The 19,725-nt window shown below is 38.1% G+C and overlaps 1 protein-coding gene across 9 annotated transcripts in view; it reads right to left on the minus strand.

Moving 5' to 3' along the window:
- The window catches only part of DMD (dystrophin), a 1,657,593-nt gene that overhangs the window by 1,465,922 nt on the left and 171,946 nt on the right, over nt 1–19,725 (minus strand). For all 9 annotated transcript variants that reach the window (XM_029929473.1, XM_029929472.1, XM_029929470.1 and 6 more), the window contains 2 exons: nt 12,050–12,238; nt 11,183–11,364 (listed from right to left, as the gene is read on the minus strand). In XM_029929473.1, the coding sequence (XP_029785333.1) occupies nt 11,183–11,364; nt 12,050–12,238 (371 nt within the window). The remainder of the gene's footprint in view (nt 1–11,182; nt 11,365–12,049; nt 12,239–19,725) is intronic.

The raw sequence follows: 19,725 nt of genomic DNA on the forward strand, positions 1-19,725 counted from the left end.
TGAACCAGAGGCATGGAGATGCCATGGAGGCAGGTTTAGGACACATAAAAATCTCTTTACTGAATTATTTATGAATTAATAATACTATATAAGTAGTAATTGTCTACTAAGTATTCATTTTGACCTTGTACAATTTGGGACATTTAAATATAACCATATATGAAAAACAAATTATATTTCTCATAATTCTCATATTGTGTGAGACAATAGAGGTGTTACTATAATTAATCCTAATGATGCAGGAATTGATCACGGCCCCAATTCACAGATGGGGAAAGAGAAGTATACCTGGATTGAAGGGCAAGTGAGGGGAGATGGGAAAGTGGGAATCAGGCCACTTGGCCCTGGGACCTTCTTCAGCATCATGCTACACTGTCGGCACTGATGTTATTTTTTTAGAGATGATTTTTATATCTATTCCACATTTCATTTATATCAGTGATTATTAGGATATAAAACCAGAAGTTAAAAAAAGGTCATTTAGTGAGTTTTTACAGACATTGTCATCAATGGATAATTTTGTTCTTTCTTCTCACCAAAATGAAAAGTACGATTACTACTTTTGAGACAAATGCTCTTAGCATAAGGTTTAAATTAATGAGAGAAACCACAACACACCAAGACCCGCTTTCCCTCACACATATGGTGACGAGGTCAAATAAATGACCAGATATTTTAAATATTTATAATGTTTCATTAAATGTAAGAATAAGAACATGATATATCCTAGGTAAAGCAAAACCAACAAAAAACACCCCACATTGCTTTAAATTTGTAAAGCAATATTGATTTTTTTAAAGGACAGTTTCAGTAACCCATATACAAACATATGTAAAGGCTTCTGTTGTATGGCAGTAATGAATGGGCCATATGAAGCTCATTAGTTTTCAACTCTCAAGGTTTGGGACATTTATCAAGGCTCAATAATGAATGCCTTGTGAAATATAAGGTTCAAAACTGAGAATCCAGTAAAAGCAATGACCCCAAATGTGTACAACTTTCACCATCACTGGTACCTGTATCCCACTACCTTTCCCGCCCCTGCACCCACCACTGTCAGTCCTCGTTCTAAACTTCTGCAAGTGTAGTATCTGCATCTGTGCAGTGGCCCCCTTGCACCTCCGGGCCTCAATAAATGCATCCTCTTCCTGTCAAGTCCTAACCGTCCCTTAAAAAACTCCGGCTGCAAAGGCTGCTAATGGATAACGGTCTTCCGGATACTACCAATGTGCTGCTGCTACTACTACTACTACTACTACTACTACTACTACTACTACTACTACTACCGGTAGAGCAGGTTCCACTGGAGAACGAAGAGAGGCAAAGGTCTAACTGAATCACATAAAGAGGCTTTCCTACCCCCTAAAACCAATGTGTCCATCCTCCTCTCTACAGCACCACCACTCCCACCAACTGGTACACTGACATCTATCTTGGGCCAGAAGAGAAAGCGAGGAGAACAGGTCATGTACATCTTTCAAAAGCTCCCACTATGTCAGAAAGCTCCATTGTATTATGCCCGCAACCCGGTCTCAGAGACCACAGTTTTTACTCTGCGACCTCACAAAGAATATCCCAGAAAGAATTCACCTGCAAAGTTCCCCTTCCAACGGCTAGAAATAAAAATAAACTGTCAACCCTCCCTCAAAACTAAATGTGTATTAATATTTAATTTGTTCGCTGAATGGAATGTGAGAAATAGCAGTGGGCCTAAAAAGGATTCTGTGAAACAAAAATGAACCACTGTTTCCAAAGTCCGGATCTATTGTATGCCTCTGTCCATATAACTCAACAGCAGTTTAATTATTGATATTCTTCAACTATCCAGAGCAAGATTAAAGTTCAAAATGCTAACAAATTCATTTGCATGTTGAAAGCATTAATTCAAAATAGTAAGAGTAACACAACAAAGAAGCTGCACGGCTGGATGCAAAAGATTCTTGTGGCAAATACATTATGGCAACCCTCAATTCAATCTTCCTGATTAAATACGTACAAAGTGGATGAAGAATCACTCGGATGTCATCACAAACTAAGGACGACTATTAAATACAATGATTGGAAGACTGTTTAAATTACTCCTAGTAAGAATGGGAAATGTTGACACTCAGAGATCACATTCATTTTTACGGCAATAGAAGCCTACTCTCAAATTCCAAAATTGTGTCACTATAGAATATCTGGCGTGCTGCTTAGCATACACAAGAGACATGACAAATATTTTGTGAATGAATAAGTGGTATCATTGAATTATCAATCAAATAGAAGACATAACACAAAAGCACAAACACTTTCCCCATCTGAAATATCAGAATTTGGATTATTAAAATGTCAATTTCCATAAATGCTGCTCCTGTTAAGAACATCTATTAATCTAATTTGAACCTTTTTTTTTTTGGCCTAAATCACGATGACATCATTTCACTTTTTGTCAGCTCTGGTGGAGTATTTCACACACATGGCCAGCACCCTCCTGCCTCTGGACTTTTCCATTTGTTTGCCTTTGCTCCAGCTACCTGCTTGGCTTATTCCCTCCCTTCATTTAGGGCTCTCCTTAAGTATTGCCTCATCAGAGAGGCCTTCCCTACCTGACTACACACACAGAATAACACACACAATGATGTTTCCTTCTCTAAATCTATACCCTGATTTTTCCCCCTTTTTATCATTTTTTACCAACTGATATGTCATATGTAGTTTTTAACTGGTGCTTCCCACTAATAAGAGAGGGAGTTAGTCTGCCTTGTTCGTTGAGATTTCCCCAGTATCTAAAACAGTGCTGGGAATATAGTAGATAAGAAGTGTTAGTGAGATAGATGAATGAATGATTAAACTTAATTTTCTAATTATCATGGTTTATCTTTGTGAAAAAGCATTGTTCCAAAAAATCCTACTCTCTTCTTTCATTTCTAAAAATTCCAGAGATTGGGCTTTCCTATTTGTAATTTAAACTGTGTCATATACAGTTTATTCCTTGAAAAAGGACTATCCATATTTTAACTGCACATTATCTACAGGAAAAAAATTGTGATGGCCAGTCATATCCATTTGAACCTGATTGAATTGCTGTATGTTAATTACTGTTGCTTAATAAGCCAGTGATTAATTGTCAGTACTTAAACATGGTCCCTATTGTTTATTCTTTACAAAAACCCTGTGACTCCATTGGTCACCCAAACGAGATAAAATTAACATTGGAGGATTAAAAGAGACATCAGCAGCATCATTTATGGAGCTTCTAAGTAAGTAGTTAAGGGGCGCCTGGGTGGCTCAGTGGGTTAGCATTTGACTTCAGCTTGGGTCATGATCTCTCGGCTCATGAGTTTGGGCCCCGTATCGGGCCATGTCGGGCTCTGTGCTGACAGTTCAGAGCCTGAATCCCGCTTTGAATTCTGTGTCTTCCTCTCTGTCTGCTCCTTCCTCTCTCTCTCTCTTTCTTTCTCTCTCTCTCTCTCTCTCTCTCTCATTCTCAAAATTAAATAAATATTTTTAAAAATTTTTACAAAAAGAAAAAAAGTAGTTAAAATATCTGACCTGGCCCTTGATAGAAAAATAGGGACAAGAGATATTAAAAATAGTGGACTACAAAGAAGGAATATGGATTTTTACTATTTTGTAATTGTTTCAAGCAGATCAGTTCTTCTCAAACCTTAATGTTCTTAGGAATCACTAGGGATCTTGTTAAATGGCAGATTCTGGTTCTGTAGATCAGACGATGGACTGAATCAATATTTTTAATAAATTCTCAGGTAATGTTGCTCCTGCTGGTCCTTGAACCACCTCAATCTCTAAGAAATTGTCATTCTAACAGTATTAGAAATATTTAGATAGGAATTAACAAAACGGTGATATAAAATCACACGTAAGAATCTGAGATTATGCATTGTTAAAATGCTCACTACAAAAAATTTATCTGATAGACTAGAACTACCGGAAGACATGAATTCATTTGTTCATCCATCCATTCCTATATTCACATATGCAGGATGTCAGCTACTTCACTTGGGAGAAAATTCACCATTTGTTCAGCATCTCCTTCACTCTATTCACTCACATAGGCCATCTCGTTTCAAGACTGGAACAGGCATTTGGCGGAAAAGAGACGAACCAGATCTGTTAGACATATCTTCCTCTCCAGTCAAAGTGTTGATGGTGATTCACAACTGTCTGCCATGTTATGGCTTGCGTGCTCCCCCACATACTATTCATCTCCCTCCTCCTGCTGATGTAAACCAGAATGTAACTTCACGTGCCCTCCTTCCTGACCTGCTTTCATTTTCTTCCCTCACCACCAGGAAGGTTTTAGTCCCCCCCCCCCCTGCCGCACATCCTAACTGCAATTATCAGAGAAGCTGATGGAACTTGCTGCGTTTATCTTTATGCGTCCTTGTAGAAACATCAGTAAATCTCTTTGTCTCTCTGCAGGTTGCACTTTTCAATCAAATTAATTAGTTTTTTCATAGAGAAGATTTGCTGTTGTCCTTATGCCAGTTGTCTTCTTGAGCTTCCACAGTTGGAAATTTTGCCTTTTTCTTCTCTCTCTTTCACCTCCCACTACCCGAAGGGTAATTCTCCAGCATAAAAGGAATCCAAACAAAAATGATTTCACCTCCTGTCCGTAAGATTGCCAACTTGAGGATGTCAACAGGCACTGTCCTGTTTTCATTATTTTATTTTAATGATATAATCAGGGACACTTAGTTCTTTCATTCCAATTTCATAAATAAAGATTTTTAATGGACCAATAGAAGCACATTAGTACCAAAGTAGTGTGTGGCTAGAGATATCTTAACAAACTTCTTTGCTGCATTAGCTTCATCATCAACTCACATCTATATGAAGGTAACAGAACTGTAGTAGAAAGAAATGTGTAAGAAAAGAATCCAGTAGAAATGGAGTAATAAGAGGAAGAAAGGAGGGAGAAACATCTGCATGTTTGTTGTTCACTGGCATTTCTTTAAAAAGTGTACTTCAAAATGCTCCCATTCCAAAATTTTAACTTCAAATGTAATTTCAATTACCTTGGACATACTCCCTTCCTCCCAGAGAACACACCCAAGATCACAGCCATTGGGAGAAAAAAAATTGAATGAGGCAATTAGAACAAGCTGGAAAAAAAATATATATATATGAGGCAAATTATTAACCATTATGGTTGAGTTAAAGTAATTAGCCCATGGCTAGTCATCTTATTTACAATGATGACCATGCTTTGCATTTTGTAATTGTTATGCATTTATGATCTATCTTTTCATACTCTACGTCAGCCAATATCTTTTTGAGGTGTGCCAGGTATATACAAGTGCTGCTGCTTCATCAATCAATAAGAAAGAATCAAAGAGGGGAAGTATACAACCCCAGTTCACATAAACACGTGATTAAGAAAGTGAGACCTGGTGTGCAGTGTGGCTCAGGCCGTTGAGCCTCTGACTTCAGCTCAGGTCATGACCTCACCTCGTGGTTCACCAGTTCGAGCCCTGCATGGGGCTCTGTGCTGACAGCTCAGAGCCTGGAGCCTGCTTCAGATTCTGTGTCTCCCTCTCTGCCCCTCTCCCACTCACAGTCTGTCTGCCTGTCTCTTTCTAAAATAAACAGTAAAAAAAAAAAAAAAAGGGAAGACAGACCTTATCCCTTTGGCATATCAGAATACATTTAGGGTAAAGAGAAAAGAGGATCATTTTGCTATCTATATATTTTTAAATTTCTGTTTGGTTTGCTAACTGTTAATGCTTTGTGAGATACACAGTATTTCCTAGATGTAACATCTACGTGTGTAAGGCGAGGATATCTATTTCCAAGGCAAAATGGATCCTGACTAAGGCAATGGGTGGCTCAGTCGGTTAAGCATCCAACTCTTGATTTCAGCTCAGGTCATGATCTCACAGTACCTGAGTGTGAGCCCCACACTGGGCTCTGCACTGACAGTGTGGAACCTGCTTGGGATTCTGTCTCCTCTCTCTGCCACTCCCTGGCTAGCTCTGTATATCTTTCTCAAAATAAATAAAAATAAACTTTTAAAAAAAAGGATCCCGATTGCTAAAAAGGCAAAACAGTAACTAAAATAAGTATAGCAGGAATAGCTTATAAATTAACTGTTGGGTTAAGATAACAGAATATAGTCATGTATTATATCACAACTACTACCCAACATAAAACCTGCCATTTTTCTTACCTGGGTTAGTGCACTGACCTTCTAACTGTCCTCTCTTCTTCCAGAAGCATCACTGATACGTTCTTTATCTGTATCCCCACCCCACCCCTACTTAAAACATTCTGGTAGCTTTTTCTTATATGATAGGGAAAGATAGGACAAACTAGGCAGAGAGGGAAAAGATAAGATCTGAGGTCGCTGGGGGGGAAAAAATATTTTGGAACAGTGCTAGGAGCTTCTAACGAATGCAAACGCCTCTTAAGAATGTAACAGACGGGGCGCCCGGGTGGCTCAGTCGGTTAAGCGCCGACTTTGGCTCAGGTCATGATCTCACAGTTCATGGGTTCAAGCCCCGCATTGGGCTCTGTGCTGACAGCTAGCTCAGAGCCAGGAACCTGCTTCAGATTCTGTGTCTCCTCTCTCTCTGACCCTCCCCTGTTCCTGCCGTGTCTCTCAAAAATAAATAAAGGATATTAAAATAAAAAGAATGTAACAGATACCACCTGCTTACCCTCAGGTTCTCATCAGGAATTTGACAATAAAAATATCCAACTAAAATAAGTCAACCATAAAATTTATGTTATAAGAGGAACAGTAGGACCCTACGCTGATTCTTCACACAATGGAATGGAGCCAATCAGGAACAGAGAACCCAGTATGTAGAGTTATGGAGCCAGTGCCGTTAGAACCTGAGAAGGAGCAAGGGGGAAGGGAAAGAGGGGCAACCAAAACCTTAAAAAACAAAAACCTTGTCTATGGGGGGGGCATTCACTTTAAATGTTACCTCCGCAAAGAGAGCTTTCCTACTATTCTTACTGATCTTACACTTGAGTACACTTTGCCTCCTTTTGTGTCCAACTCTTCATTCTTCCAAGTGGTTAGACTATGAATTCTAGGTAATGAGGTAACAAAACAAAACAGAAAACCCTCCTGCAACACCTGCACTTATGCGAGAACTCCAAGACCCTCTTCTCTTACCCTAACACCACCATACAAGAGGAGACCCTTACCTCTCTTAATCCTGTCACATGCGCCACTGTGTAGCCCTCCCTCCCGTGACTCATGCTGACCTTCTGCTTCCTGTAACAAGCCAGGTGTTCGTATTTTAGCATCTTTGCAGTCTTTGTTCCCTCTGCCTTTAATGTTACTCTCCTTCTCATCATTCAAATTCAAATTAAATGGTAACACCCCAGAAATAACATTCTTGGATCACCAAGGCTAACTATCAGCTAGGAATAAGTTTTCTGAGGGGATTAAAAGGCACTGTGATACAGAGATGCTTCTCCCTCCTTTCATCCTCTTGGGTTTTTTTTTTTTTCATTAATGTTAATTCATTTTTTTGAGAGAGAGATAGAGAGAAGGCTCACACAAGCAGGGGAGAGGCAGAGAAAGAGGGAGAGAGAGAAAGAATCCCAAGCAGGCTCTGACCTACCAGTAGAGAACTCAATGTGGGATCAAACTGTTCAGCTGTGAGATCCTGGCCTGAACCAAAATCAAGAGTCAGACACCTAACCGAGTGATCCAGGCACCTCTCTCTTGTGTTCTTTTTTTTTTTTTTTAATTTTGCTTTAAGTTTATTTTTATTTTGAGAGAGAGTAACTGCAAGTGGGGGAGGGGCAGAGAGGTAGGGAGAGAGAAAATCAGAAGCAGGCTCCATGCACTGTCAGCACGGAGCCTTAAGTGGGGCTCAATCTCATGAACCATGGGATCATGGCCTGAGTTGAATTCAAGAGTTCACAGTTTAACCAACTGAGCCACTCAGGCACCCCTCCTTGGGCTCTTTTTTTAATAGCCTCTCTAGAGCTTTAGGAGATCTGGGACTTAGCCTCTTACGACCAATAAGTCCCTAGTGCCTAGAAATGCATCTGACATCTTGAGGTACTCCATTAATATTTGTTAATACTGATGTTTGTGTAGGTGTGTGTAATTTTATATATGTATATTATATGTAATATATGTGTGTAGTTATATGTATTAAATATAAATTTATATATATAGCTATAAGCTTATTTGTATTCCCAGTTATTTTTGTTGTTGTTTCGTTTTTTACATTTGTTATAAGACAGCAACTTAAGAATTCCAGTATGGCTTCGGTTCTATCTTATATGCCCAGAACAGCTATAATTATCATTCCTCTCATCACAAAATCTGTGCTTCGGCAGGGATGACAATTTTGGATGGGGTCTATCCACACTCTGTCTTTGGGGGGGGCGAGAGGAGAACTGAAGGCTGTTCATTTTTGTTTGCTAGGACACAGAGGTGTGGAAACAATAGGTGATGCTCCCTATGAGGCTCATCATCAATAAAGCTCATGAGAATGGAAAGTGAATGGGTAGTGATCAATAAAAGCATGAAATAAAACCTAGAATTATTATTTTTTTAAAAAATACTGACGATACCCTATTGTCGTAATTAGCACTTTGGTTCCTTCAAAAAAAATCTATTAAGAATCAGGTCCAGCATGGTTTGCATAATGGCTTATCTCATTTAGAATTTAATACGTTGTATGCATGAACACACAGGAAGTTAGTGAAAGTGATATGGAAGACTTACTTTTACAACCTCACAAAAGACTTTGCTTTGCAAACTTACACTTTGTGTATGGGTATTTCAATAATACTGTCCAGAAATGACTACGTGCTACACATGATTTCAGATCAGTGTCTCATTTTCAAAATTCTATGTTTTAGCAAAAACTATGCCAGCTAAGAGGCCACGCTTGCCATCCTAATAATCATTCCAAATCCTTAAACACATGCCACAGTGCCCAAATCTTCCCTTAAGGACCAACTCTTTTTTTTAAGTTTATTTATTTATTTATTGAGAAAGAGAGAAGGAGAGAGAGGGAGGGGGAAGGAGAGAGAGAGAGAGAGAGAGAGAGAGAGAGAGAGAGGGAGGGAGGGAGGGAGGGGGGAGAGAAAGGCAGGCAGGCAGAGGCAGAGAGTGAGAGAATGAAAGAGTGAGAGAGAGTGAGAGAGAGGGAGGGAGAACCCCAAACAGGCTCTACACTGTCAGTGTGGAGCCCAATGCAGAACCTGAACTCATGAACCCATGAGATCATGACTTGAGCCAAAATCAAGAGTCAGATGCTTAACTGACTAAGCCACCCAAGGGCCCCAGAAGAAACTGTTTTTTGATGTCACTCCTAGCTAAAGACTGATGTTGTCATGTTAGCTTTCCCATCCTCCAGCAGGATTGAGGTGAAGAAATTACACACAGACACACATATGTACGTACGCATGTTTATGCATGTGTATGTGTGCACCATCATCCATGTATGTGTACCTATGCTGCTATCTGTCATCTAACGGTAGGTATCCCTTCAAGACAGGCTTTGTTTTATTAGCCTTGTTTTTAAAACTGATTGAAAATTGGAGATTTTAATTTTAGGTTGAATTCACCTTTTCTTGTAACTCAGTCTCAAAATATAATTGATTAATTGATTAGTATGAACACTTGATGCCATATTGTCAGTGTTGCCTAAAAAACGGATTGGGGGGGGTTACCTGGGTGGCTCAGTTAGTGAGGCATCCAACTTTAGCTTGGGTCATGATCTCACAGTTCATGAGTTCAAGATCCACATTGGGCTCTCGGATGTCAGCTCAGAGCCTGGAGCCTGCTTCAGATTCTGTGTCTCCCTCTCTGTATGCCCCTCCCCTGCTCATGCTCTGTCTCTGTCTCTCAAAAATAAACAAACATAAAAAAAAATTTTAAAGGTATTGAGGTAATTATGGGGGTAATTAGCCTCCAGGAGAGAATGGGAAAACAGAACACAGGAAGGAGAAGACAGTGGTTCCATTGTGGGATTTTAAAGACATGAACATTTTGTTTGAGGATGCTTTGTTTAAGTTTCACAGATAAGTGAAAAGAGAAGTTATAACCTCAAGAATGTTGAGATATGACCATAAGTAACAGGCTCTATATTTTATAATTTATGATAATAAATGGGTGGAATAAATGAGTTGACCCTTGGACATGGGTATGAGACTGACTCAATTGGTATAATATGGCTGCTGTAACTAATTTCTAGAGTTAGTTGCAATCATTAACATGGTCACAGCAGGGGAAATGTCAGTATGTATAGACTCATATCTTCGGGTTTGGAAGACCAATATTTGTGAAAATTCTATCCTACATATGCCTTATTTATTCTTTCAAAAGACATGAGTTTAAAAATGTGTTTTCCCCTTCCCTATTGTCACACTACAATTTAGTACTGAAATAGCAATCTTCCCAGCATATCTAATGAGTTTCTTTGGTCCTATTTTAAAGCTTTTAATCTTCATAAATAATAGCTAAGTAAACTTAAGGCACTTGGACAATTTCTTTAGCTTAATGTATTCAAATCCACAGTTGGCACTTCATTTCTTTTCATTTAAAAATAAATCTATCTTGTCTCGATAGACTCTACATGAATACACACACCTAACAATATAAATCAAAGCAACACATCCAGAATGATGAGATCTACTTGTTACCTTTATAAGAAATATGCCATTTTCAGAAATGTCTCAAAAATTCTTCTTTGATAAAGTCAGTCAATATGTTTTCTTAAAATAATTCACTACCATATATACTTGCATAAGGATTCCCAAACATAGATGCTTTCCATAAACACATGAGAAACTATTTAATATTTTCAGAGCTTTTCCTTCAGAAGAGAGGTTTCCTGTCAACTGTCCCTAATAGATGATTTTATGTGCATAGTTTCCTGTTTACATTTCTGAGCCTTCCATACTCACATTTTAATTTTTGAGGAAAACTTAGAAAATGTTAACTGTGACAACAATTTTGGCAACTTTGAGAGCAGAGTTCTGGAGATAATGGTCCTTCTATCCAAACTCTCCACGTCAATCACAAAAGTGAAAAACAAAATGAAACAGACATGAAAATCCAACCAAAGCATGCCCTAAAAAGAAGTTACATGCTCTAGGAGCAGACTGAGAATCACAATGTAAAGGAGAAACTGCATCAAGGTAATCACACGAATCCGAAACTCGCTTTTTTGAGGAATTTAAAACAAAGACTTACTTGCTTTGTTTTTCCATGCTAGCTACCCTGAGGCATTCCCATCTTGAATTTAGGAGATTTATTTGTTCTTGGACTTCAGTTTCTTCATCTTCTGATAATCTCCCTGTTCCAATCAGTTGACTTCCCAATTGTAGAACATTACCAACCCGTCCCTGATGGGATGTCAAATCCATCATGTATCCCTGACAGAAAAAGAAGGTGACAAAAGTGGATGCTTTAGGTAAATGGTTACGGTTTTCATTTTTATTTTTTTCTCCAATTTTAAATTGGCAGCCCATTTAAATTATATTCCCAGTAAAAGGATTTCAATTTTTATTTAAGAAAGCCCCATAGTGTTTTAAGTATGAATTAAGGGCAACTATTAGCCTAAGTCACCTTCCACAGAAGCAGATCCTGATATAAGGATCTGTGTGCAGGTGATTTTCTAAGTAAAAGCTCCAGGAAGACCCTGCGAAGGAGCCAAAGGAGTAGAAAAGGGGCAGAAAGAAGTTAAGTGTGTCATTTCAAGAAAAGTCTCCCACGGAGGGCGCTGTAGCCTGATATACTGCATGGTTTCTCCAGAGTGTAGGTTAAAACCGAGCATCACCTTCACCCAAGAGAAGGGAGTTGGGCTCTCACCCCCCTGGCATGACTCCCTGGCAAAATGAGATCTCACCAACTTCAAGTGTAATTCTGCGAGGCAGCACGTTAAATACGAGCTCTTGGAATCCCATGCCCATAAACACTGATTTGCTTCCATCTCAAAATAAAAATTAGATGACCAACCTACAAGGATCTCAGAGAGTAATGGAGATAAAAAAAAAAAGGGGGGTCTTCCCATTATGACAAGTCATGTGCTTTGATGCATCCATCAATGTTTTGCTTTACCTCATGAGTATGAAATTGTTCTTTCACTTCTTCGACATCGTTAGAAATCTCTCCCTGGGCTTGCAGTGTGTCCTCAACAGAAAGAAGCCATGACAGTACTTCTTCTAAAGCTGTTTGGTAAGTGTCCAGGGTCACCTCAGTCTCCACTGATGAACGGCCAAGTGACCTGTCTTCTGGAGCTTCCAAGGGCTGAACAATAAAATAAATTGTGTGTTGCACAATTAGTATCTTTGCAGACTGTTCCATTACATTACATGATACATTGAATGAAATATTTAAAATGCTAGAAATGTCCACTTGCATTATTAGAGTCATGAATAGCAGACATACAATACCATGTCTGCATTTTAACATCTCACAAACATACACACAAATTCTCAAATGGCAGTTGAAATCCACTTCAAATTAATATTTTATTAAAGCTTTTCTGGATTTCAATAAAAGTGAATGAATACATCATCTTTTCATGTTGTATTTTAAATGCTACAGATTTTCAGTTGTAGGTAACTTTTTCATTTTATGTCTTCAATCCTTTACATATACACATTGTTGGTACTATATTTACATACTTTTACAAAGACATTAAAAGAAACATCTCTTCCCAAGAGAAGGGAATGAAATATTTCTGAAAATTTAAAGAGCAGAAAAGTTATTGGTTTGAAAACAAACGAGGGAAGCAGGTAAAATTTAAACAGAAATACCTCACTCACACATCTGAAATTTCTAACAGTATGATGACTTCTATAAATTAAGCTTCTATTTCAAGAAGGCCATGGTTTCTGTAGCAAGGTGTTATCATGGGTGATGTAAAATATGAAGCATTTGCTTCTACATTCTTTTAAAAATGTTTATTTTTGAGAGAGAGCATGAGTGGGGGAGGTGCAGAGAGAGGGGGACAGAGGATCTGAAGCAGGCTCTGTGCTGACAGCAGAGAACCTGCTACGGAGCTGGAATTCAAGAACTGTGAGATCATGACCTTAGCCAAAGGCAGAGGCTCCACTTCAGAGCTTCCACATTTAATTAGCAGGATGTTAAGTAAGATTCCCAACAGTTGTCTTGAATCACTAAATTTCTGTTGTAACCATAAAGCTGAGAACAACAGGTACAAAATATCCATAATTCTAAAGAGAAGATCCAGGCCAACAATGAAGGCACTGCTAAGAAGAAACCAGAAGACTGTTCCTACTGCTCTCAACCTACTACCTAGCTGAAGATATAGAAGCAGCACAGAGACTGATAGGAGAAAACTGATGAGAAAAGATTTTTCTGGAGTAGTGGAAGTACTATGCATGTCCATACATTCTCCCCACCTCAAGCCAAGTAATGGAGACTTTAAAAGACTCACCTGTAGATGAAAGGTTAGTTTCCAGGATGGAATACTGACCTCTACACCTCGTTGGGTGTTAGCAGGGATTCAGTAGCAAGTACTACCAAGTAAGAGGAGATGACTCTTGGGATAATCAATGTGTCTCCTGCTTTAATATTATTAGGGCAAATACCAATGGTAAGAATTTGAGTAAATAAGAAAATCTGCATGAATTTTTATTTGGGTACATTCATGGTACATTGCTGGGCTTCAAAGACCTTAAGAAAGACTACATTCAAGAGGGCTTCCTGCTGAAGGAAGGGACATAAACAAACTGTTGACACCGTTAAGCAGGGCAAAAATATTGAAGAAATATTTGGAGAGGAATCTTCTGTACACTCCAAAGAGAGTAAGCAAATAGCAGGCCCTAACAAACAGGGTTCTGAAAAGGAAACAAAAGGCGGTAGAACAACCAGAAGCTACTTGGGAGATCACATTATCTTGTCTAGATTAAAAAAAAAATCCATCCTTCTGATGGCTTTCCTCTGGCAGGTCTGCCTTGAATTTCTAGTCCCTCTCAATGTTGGGCCTTATCCTATTGAGCTGCTGGCACCAACTTAATTTTGCTCTTCTGATAAATGCTCCCATTCTGAAACTTTATCCTTATAAATGTCTTCAACTATTAAGTCCTTTAAGGTGGAAAGACATAGGGGCAGTGCTTGGTGTGATATTTTCATCAAATGATGCACTCTTCATCTGTTTCTAGAGAACTGGCAGAAATATGTCATCCTGGTAGGTCACAATCACCCAACTCTAGTATCTCAAATAGCATAAGGACCCTGAGAGACCTAATTGCATGGCTCCACCTCAAGGTCAAGGCAAATTTCTGAAGGTCTTAGGGGTCTGAACAAGTTCCATGGTGTATCACTTCTCTCCATCCTCAATTACTATTAATAAGTGATATCAAAGTTAGCATTAAGAGGAGAAAAGTCAAACAAAGGTAGCCTGGGAGATGTATGTAGACAAGAGCAGCCTCCTGGTTGTGCAATCCGCACAGTGGTACAGTGCCCCAGGCCCAGTAGCATGCCTTGTTTGTTTTATCTGTCTCTTGACACTGCCCTTAATAATTTTATCTTTGAACGTGGATAATGTAAGTGAAGTCCAATAAGGTGACAAAGGAAATATGTATGTTATGTGTGTCTGCCCCTACATGCATATACTGTTGCTGATGTGCCACAAGCATAAAATTCAGGTGGACACATGCTATGTGGAGATGGAGCAACACTAGGAGTGAGTACAAGGGAAGTATGTCCATGAATGACCGATGGCACTAACAGCCTCAGGAACTTGTGCTTTCTGTTTGAACCAGGACTTGCTTCGAATGTACAAAGAAGGCAATTCTAAGAAAACATGAATGACTAGAGAGCCGTTGGATATCTGTTCTTAGTTGAGTCGTATTTATTTCTCAGATTAGCCAACCATTTAGGCTGAAAGTGAGGACAGAGAAAGAAAGGGCAAGGGCAATCCTGCATTCCTTGTCCCTTCTCATTGGAATGCTGCAAGGACAGAATAGGAGTAGAATGTGAACCTATCAAGAAGTGAAATAAAAACAGTTAAGTTAGCTGTGCAATGTTTCCACATTAAGAATGAAATACATAACCATGTACAAGCTATGAAATACAAATTGTATAGTGCTGGTGATTCTGCAGGAGTTAAATGGTCTTATATTTACATTCACAACTGCAACTGCACACTCTAACATTGAGCAATAACACTCATGCTAATACTTTAAAATTTTAATTTTGTTTGTTCAGTATGAAGTTAAACAGCAAATAAAAAACACAATGGGAAGTCAAGAAGGAGAGACCAAGTAATAAAGGAAACAGTTTTATAGTTTAATTTCAATAGCACCTTCCTTCCTGCTCTTTGAACAAGGGGCCCTGTATTTCGTTTTTCACTGTACTACACATTGGGTGGCCAGCCCTGTGTGTAGGTGAAGAAAAATACAATTCAATTCTGGATATTTTGGCTTCTCTGGGTTACAGGTGAGAGGAGACGGTGCTTTATCATCATGTACAGTAGAACGTGGTTGTGAAACCCAAGGACTTTGGAGGCAGTGTTTAAATCTTGACTCTGGTCTGAGGTCTTACTACCCTGGGAAGGTAACTTAGCCCTATCATTTGCCTTAGTTTCCTCCTTTGTAAAACAGGAGCAGTAATACTTCCCTAATAAGATTGTGGTAAGAATTAAATAACAGTATATAAAGTGTTTAGCAGAATGCCTGATCTTCTGTAAGAACCCTATAAAGTGCTAACTATTATTGGTTTTTCATATACATAAGAACCATTATGAAATTCAACGTACTTCAACGTTATCATCTTAAGTCACTGTCCAGATTTCAAAAGCCAAAAAATTATTGTGGAAAAAAATGCAAAAAACATCTAAGAGTTAGCATCAATTAAATTAAACCTTCATGAAACTTGAACTTCAACCTAGCTCCTACTAAAAGTTCTAAAAATCATTAGTGATCTTGATTTAAATTATCTTCTCAAAATGATAAACTATAAACAACACTGTTACTCAAGTAACACAATACATTTTACCAATGTACATTTAGATTAGAAAAGTAAACATTCCCACAGATAGCTAGATAAAGAATATGTCACATATATACACAATGGAATATCACTCAGGCATAAAAGAGATGGAAATCTTCTCACCTGTGACAACTCAGATGGACCTAGAGTATAGTATGCTAAGTGAAATAAGTCACATAGAGAAAGACAAATACATTATGATCTCACTTATATGTGGAACCTTTTTTAAAAAGCAAAACAAACAAACAGCAAAACAGAAACAGACTCATAAATACAGAAAACAAACTGGTGATTTTCAGAGGGGTAGTGGGGAGATGGGTAAAATAAGTGACAAGGACAAAAAGGTACAAACTTCCAGTTATAAAATGCTTAAGTCATGAGGATGTAAAGTATACCACAGAGAATACAGTCAATAATATTGTAACAACTCTGGTGATAGATGATAACTAGACTTATTATGGTGATCATTTCATAATGTACATAAATGTCAAATCCCTAGTTGTACACCTGAAATTAGTAAAATATTGTATGTCAACTACACTTCAATAGAAATAAACACTTCATGATTTATTGATATTTACAGAGGCTTGAAATTTTGGAGACAATTTTTAAAGGTAAATCTTTAAAGTCAAGGACATGATGTCTAGTACTCATAAATTCTGAATCTAAAAGTTTTGTCTGAGGATGTTCATAAAACAAAAAACTATGCAAAGACAGCCTTATTAAAGCTAAACTCAAACATGAATAAGCTGTGTAAAATCACATAAATAACTCAATCATTATTTATATCCATAAAATCAACTCAACATATATAGATGATTATGGTCAAAATTGTCAGTGGGGCTCTGAGTAATTCTTTGTCTACACAATTATTTTTCTTTTTCTTTTCTTTTATTTTTTACATTTCTTTATTATTGAGAAACAAAGAGAGACAGAGGGAGAACAGGGGAGAGGCAGAGAGAAGGAAACCCAGAATCCAAAGCAGGCTCCAGGTTCCGAGCTGTCAGCACAGAGCCCAACACAGGGCTCAAACCCATGAACTGTGAGATCATGACCTGAGCTGAAGGCAGATGCTTAATCGACTGAGCCACCCAGGTGCCCCTAGCCAAGTATTTTTCAAATCTGTTAGTCATGATTCATGAATGATTCATGAAATTATTTTACTGGATCATGACCAGGAATATTTCATGAGTCATTACCAGGAATATTCTCTTTAAAACTAAATAAAATAAATACTAGCCTGTGTCCTTTATGTTAGGGATTAAAATTATTTTGTGAACTTTTGTTTCAGATATGCATATATATGTATTTATGTATATATGTGTACATATTTGTATGGTCTAGATCAAGATTAAAAAAATATTTTCTGGGAAACCTGGGTGGCTCAGTCGGTTAAGCATCCAGCTTCGGCTCAGGTCATGATCTCACAGTTTGGGGGTTCGAGCCCCACGTCAGGCTCTGTGCTGACAGCTAGCTCAGAGCCTGGAGGCTGCTTCTGATTCTGTATCTCCCTCTCTCTCTGATCCTCCCCTGATCACGCTGTCTCTGTCTCTCAAAAATAAATGAAAAACATTTTTAAAAATATTTTCTGTAGTTTAGGAAACAAAATTGGAAACAATTCTATAATTTCAGCACAAGTAAACCCATGAAAGAAGAAATGTGCTTGAATTTCCCATGTGCACATTTTCAATAGAACCCTTGGAAAAAAACACATTCTTTACAACTCCATCTTTAACAGTGGTGGTTCTGAAGGGCCTTGGGAGCTTCCCTGGTGTAATCTAAAATCGATCCGTCTATGTGGAAGGTAGAAGGAAACCAACTCAAGAGGCAAGCCACTCCAGATAGTTAGGTGGCAAGTTCAATAAACGAGGGAACTTACATACAAGCCTGGTTCGTATAGAGACCTTAATGGAGTTCAGTCACATAAGCTGTCCAGATGGGCTCAACGTTACATCGCTCCCTCCAAGCTGCATCCTTGGGACAGCTCTAGGAGTGGGGAAGGCAAGTGGAATCCTTCCAAGGATGGAGGAAGGGGAGAGGGGGCCTCCAACTGCCACCATCCAACTCATAGGTCAAGGAGTGGTCATGTCCTCTCAAAGACCTCCTCCAACGAACAGAGAACTTAGAAGCAGATATATGTAGAGACGCTAACACTTTTGGTGCCAGCTTTCCAAAACACGTATTTATTGCTATAGTATTTCACATTTTACCTAAACTTGTGGCTAGTTCATACATACCATGGCGGCAAAGGAAATTTTCTAGGAAATTTGATCTTTGCTTTCTATAGAAGATATACGTATAAGAAAATGTTACCAGTCAGATTGTGACTGAAGATGCCAGTATCATCAACTGGAGCTAATTTATTTTTTCCTCAGCTTCAATCTTGTTTTAATTTCTGTCTTTATCACAGTGGTTTATGTTTCTCTGCAGTACATTGGGCAAATAATGATTCAGATGAGAGGTATAATGACGGATGGATGAAACAATTCTGGTTATTTTCAAAATTAAGAACACTAAAATTTATTCAACATTATCCACGCACTTCAGAGGCTTAATGATTGTCCTTTGGCATGAAGATTTACAGATATTGTCACCTATGTTCCTTGAAGATGTTGCCATTTCATAAAGGTAGAAGAGTAGAGAGGAGAAAAAGAAGTAATAAGGGAAGACAAATGAATATATGTGTTAGTCCTGCAATGTCTAGGACAAATGTCAGGAAACTGATTTCCAGGGACAGAAATTGTTGTCATAAAATACAGAGCAATAGCCTTGACACTAATTCATTATATAACTTGTTTAAACCCAGTTTACTGTCTAATCTTAAGTTATTTAGTCTCTCTGTATCTCAGTTTCCCCATCTATAAAACAAGGAAAATAAAATATATATCTGTAGAGGACTGATGAAAAGATTATATGAAATGATGCAAATAAAACGTTAAGCACATTCTAGTTTCCAAGAAATGTTCTACAATGCCTGTATTTGGGGAGCAATGTTCATTGAAATGGCAAATGACTTTTATGAGGAAACACAGTTGAATGAGCTGTGTGTATTTTTAGAAGCATGGTTTTGGCAATTCAAAGTGATATAAGTCATCAAATGGCTACATATAGGTAGTGAAACCAGCAATCCAGTAAACCACAAAGCTCTAAGAAAAATAGCTAGGACTTTTCCAGAGGGCACAATCTATTACTGAGTAGTTTTATATTTCTGTTGAAACCAATCTATTTTGGCAACTTCTCTGAATGCAAACGTTAAATGTGATAAGACTTTTAACCTGGATAAAAACAGCTCTATTGTTTTTGAATGTGTAAACACTTCAAGAACATTTGAAAATGTTACCACTTAGCTTCCTTAAATGTGTCATACTTTGTTAAGAGTCAACTCAATACATGGATAGTGAATTTGTTAGTGAATTTTATATTCTTTTTATTCTTCAGTGAAAGGTTATTGGAAAGCTGGAGGATTACAGAGGGATAACCAAGTGGTTCTTTTACTGAATAACAGAAGAACAGTTCACAGGGACCAGGATTAGTATGTGGAAATGTTCTCGCCACAGTTCCCCTGTGTTTCCTCAGAGACACAACATGTAAACCAGGGTATTATTTGAAGTATAAAAAATGATTGCAGAAGTGACTTATGAGAAATTAATCCATCATGCAACACTGTACATGACATTCAATCTAATCATACTATTTCATAGGTAATTTTTAATACTGCTTGGGCCTGAAATCCAGTTCACAGTTAAGCCCGAATGAGGAATTAGAAAAAATTA

The sequence above is a fragment of the Suricata suricatta genome, chromosome X (assembly GCF_006229205.1).
Source record: "Suricata suricatta isolate VVHF042 chromosome X, meerkat_22Aug2017_6uvM2_HiC, whole genome shotgun sequence".
Taxonomy (NCBI): Eukaryota; Metazoa; Chordata; class Mammalia; order Carnivora; family Herpestidae; genus Suricata; species Suricata suricatta.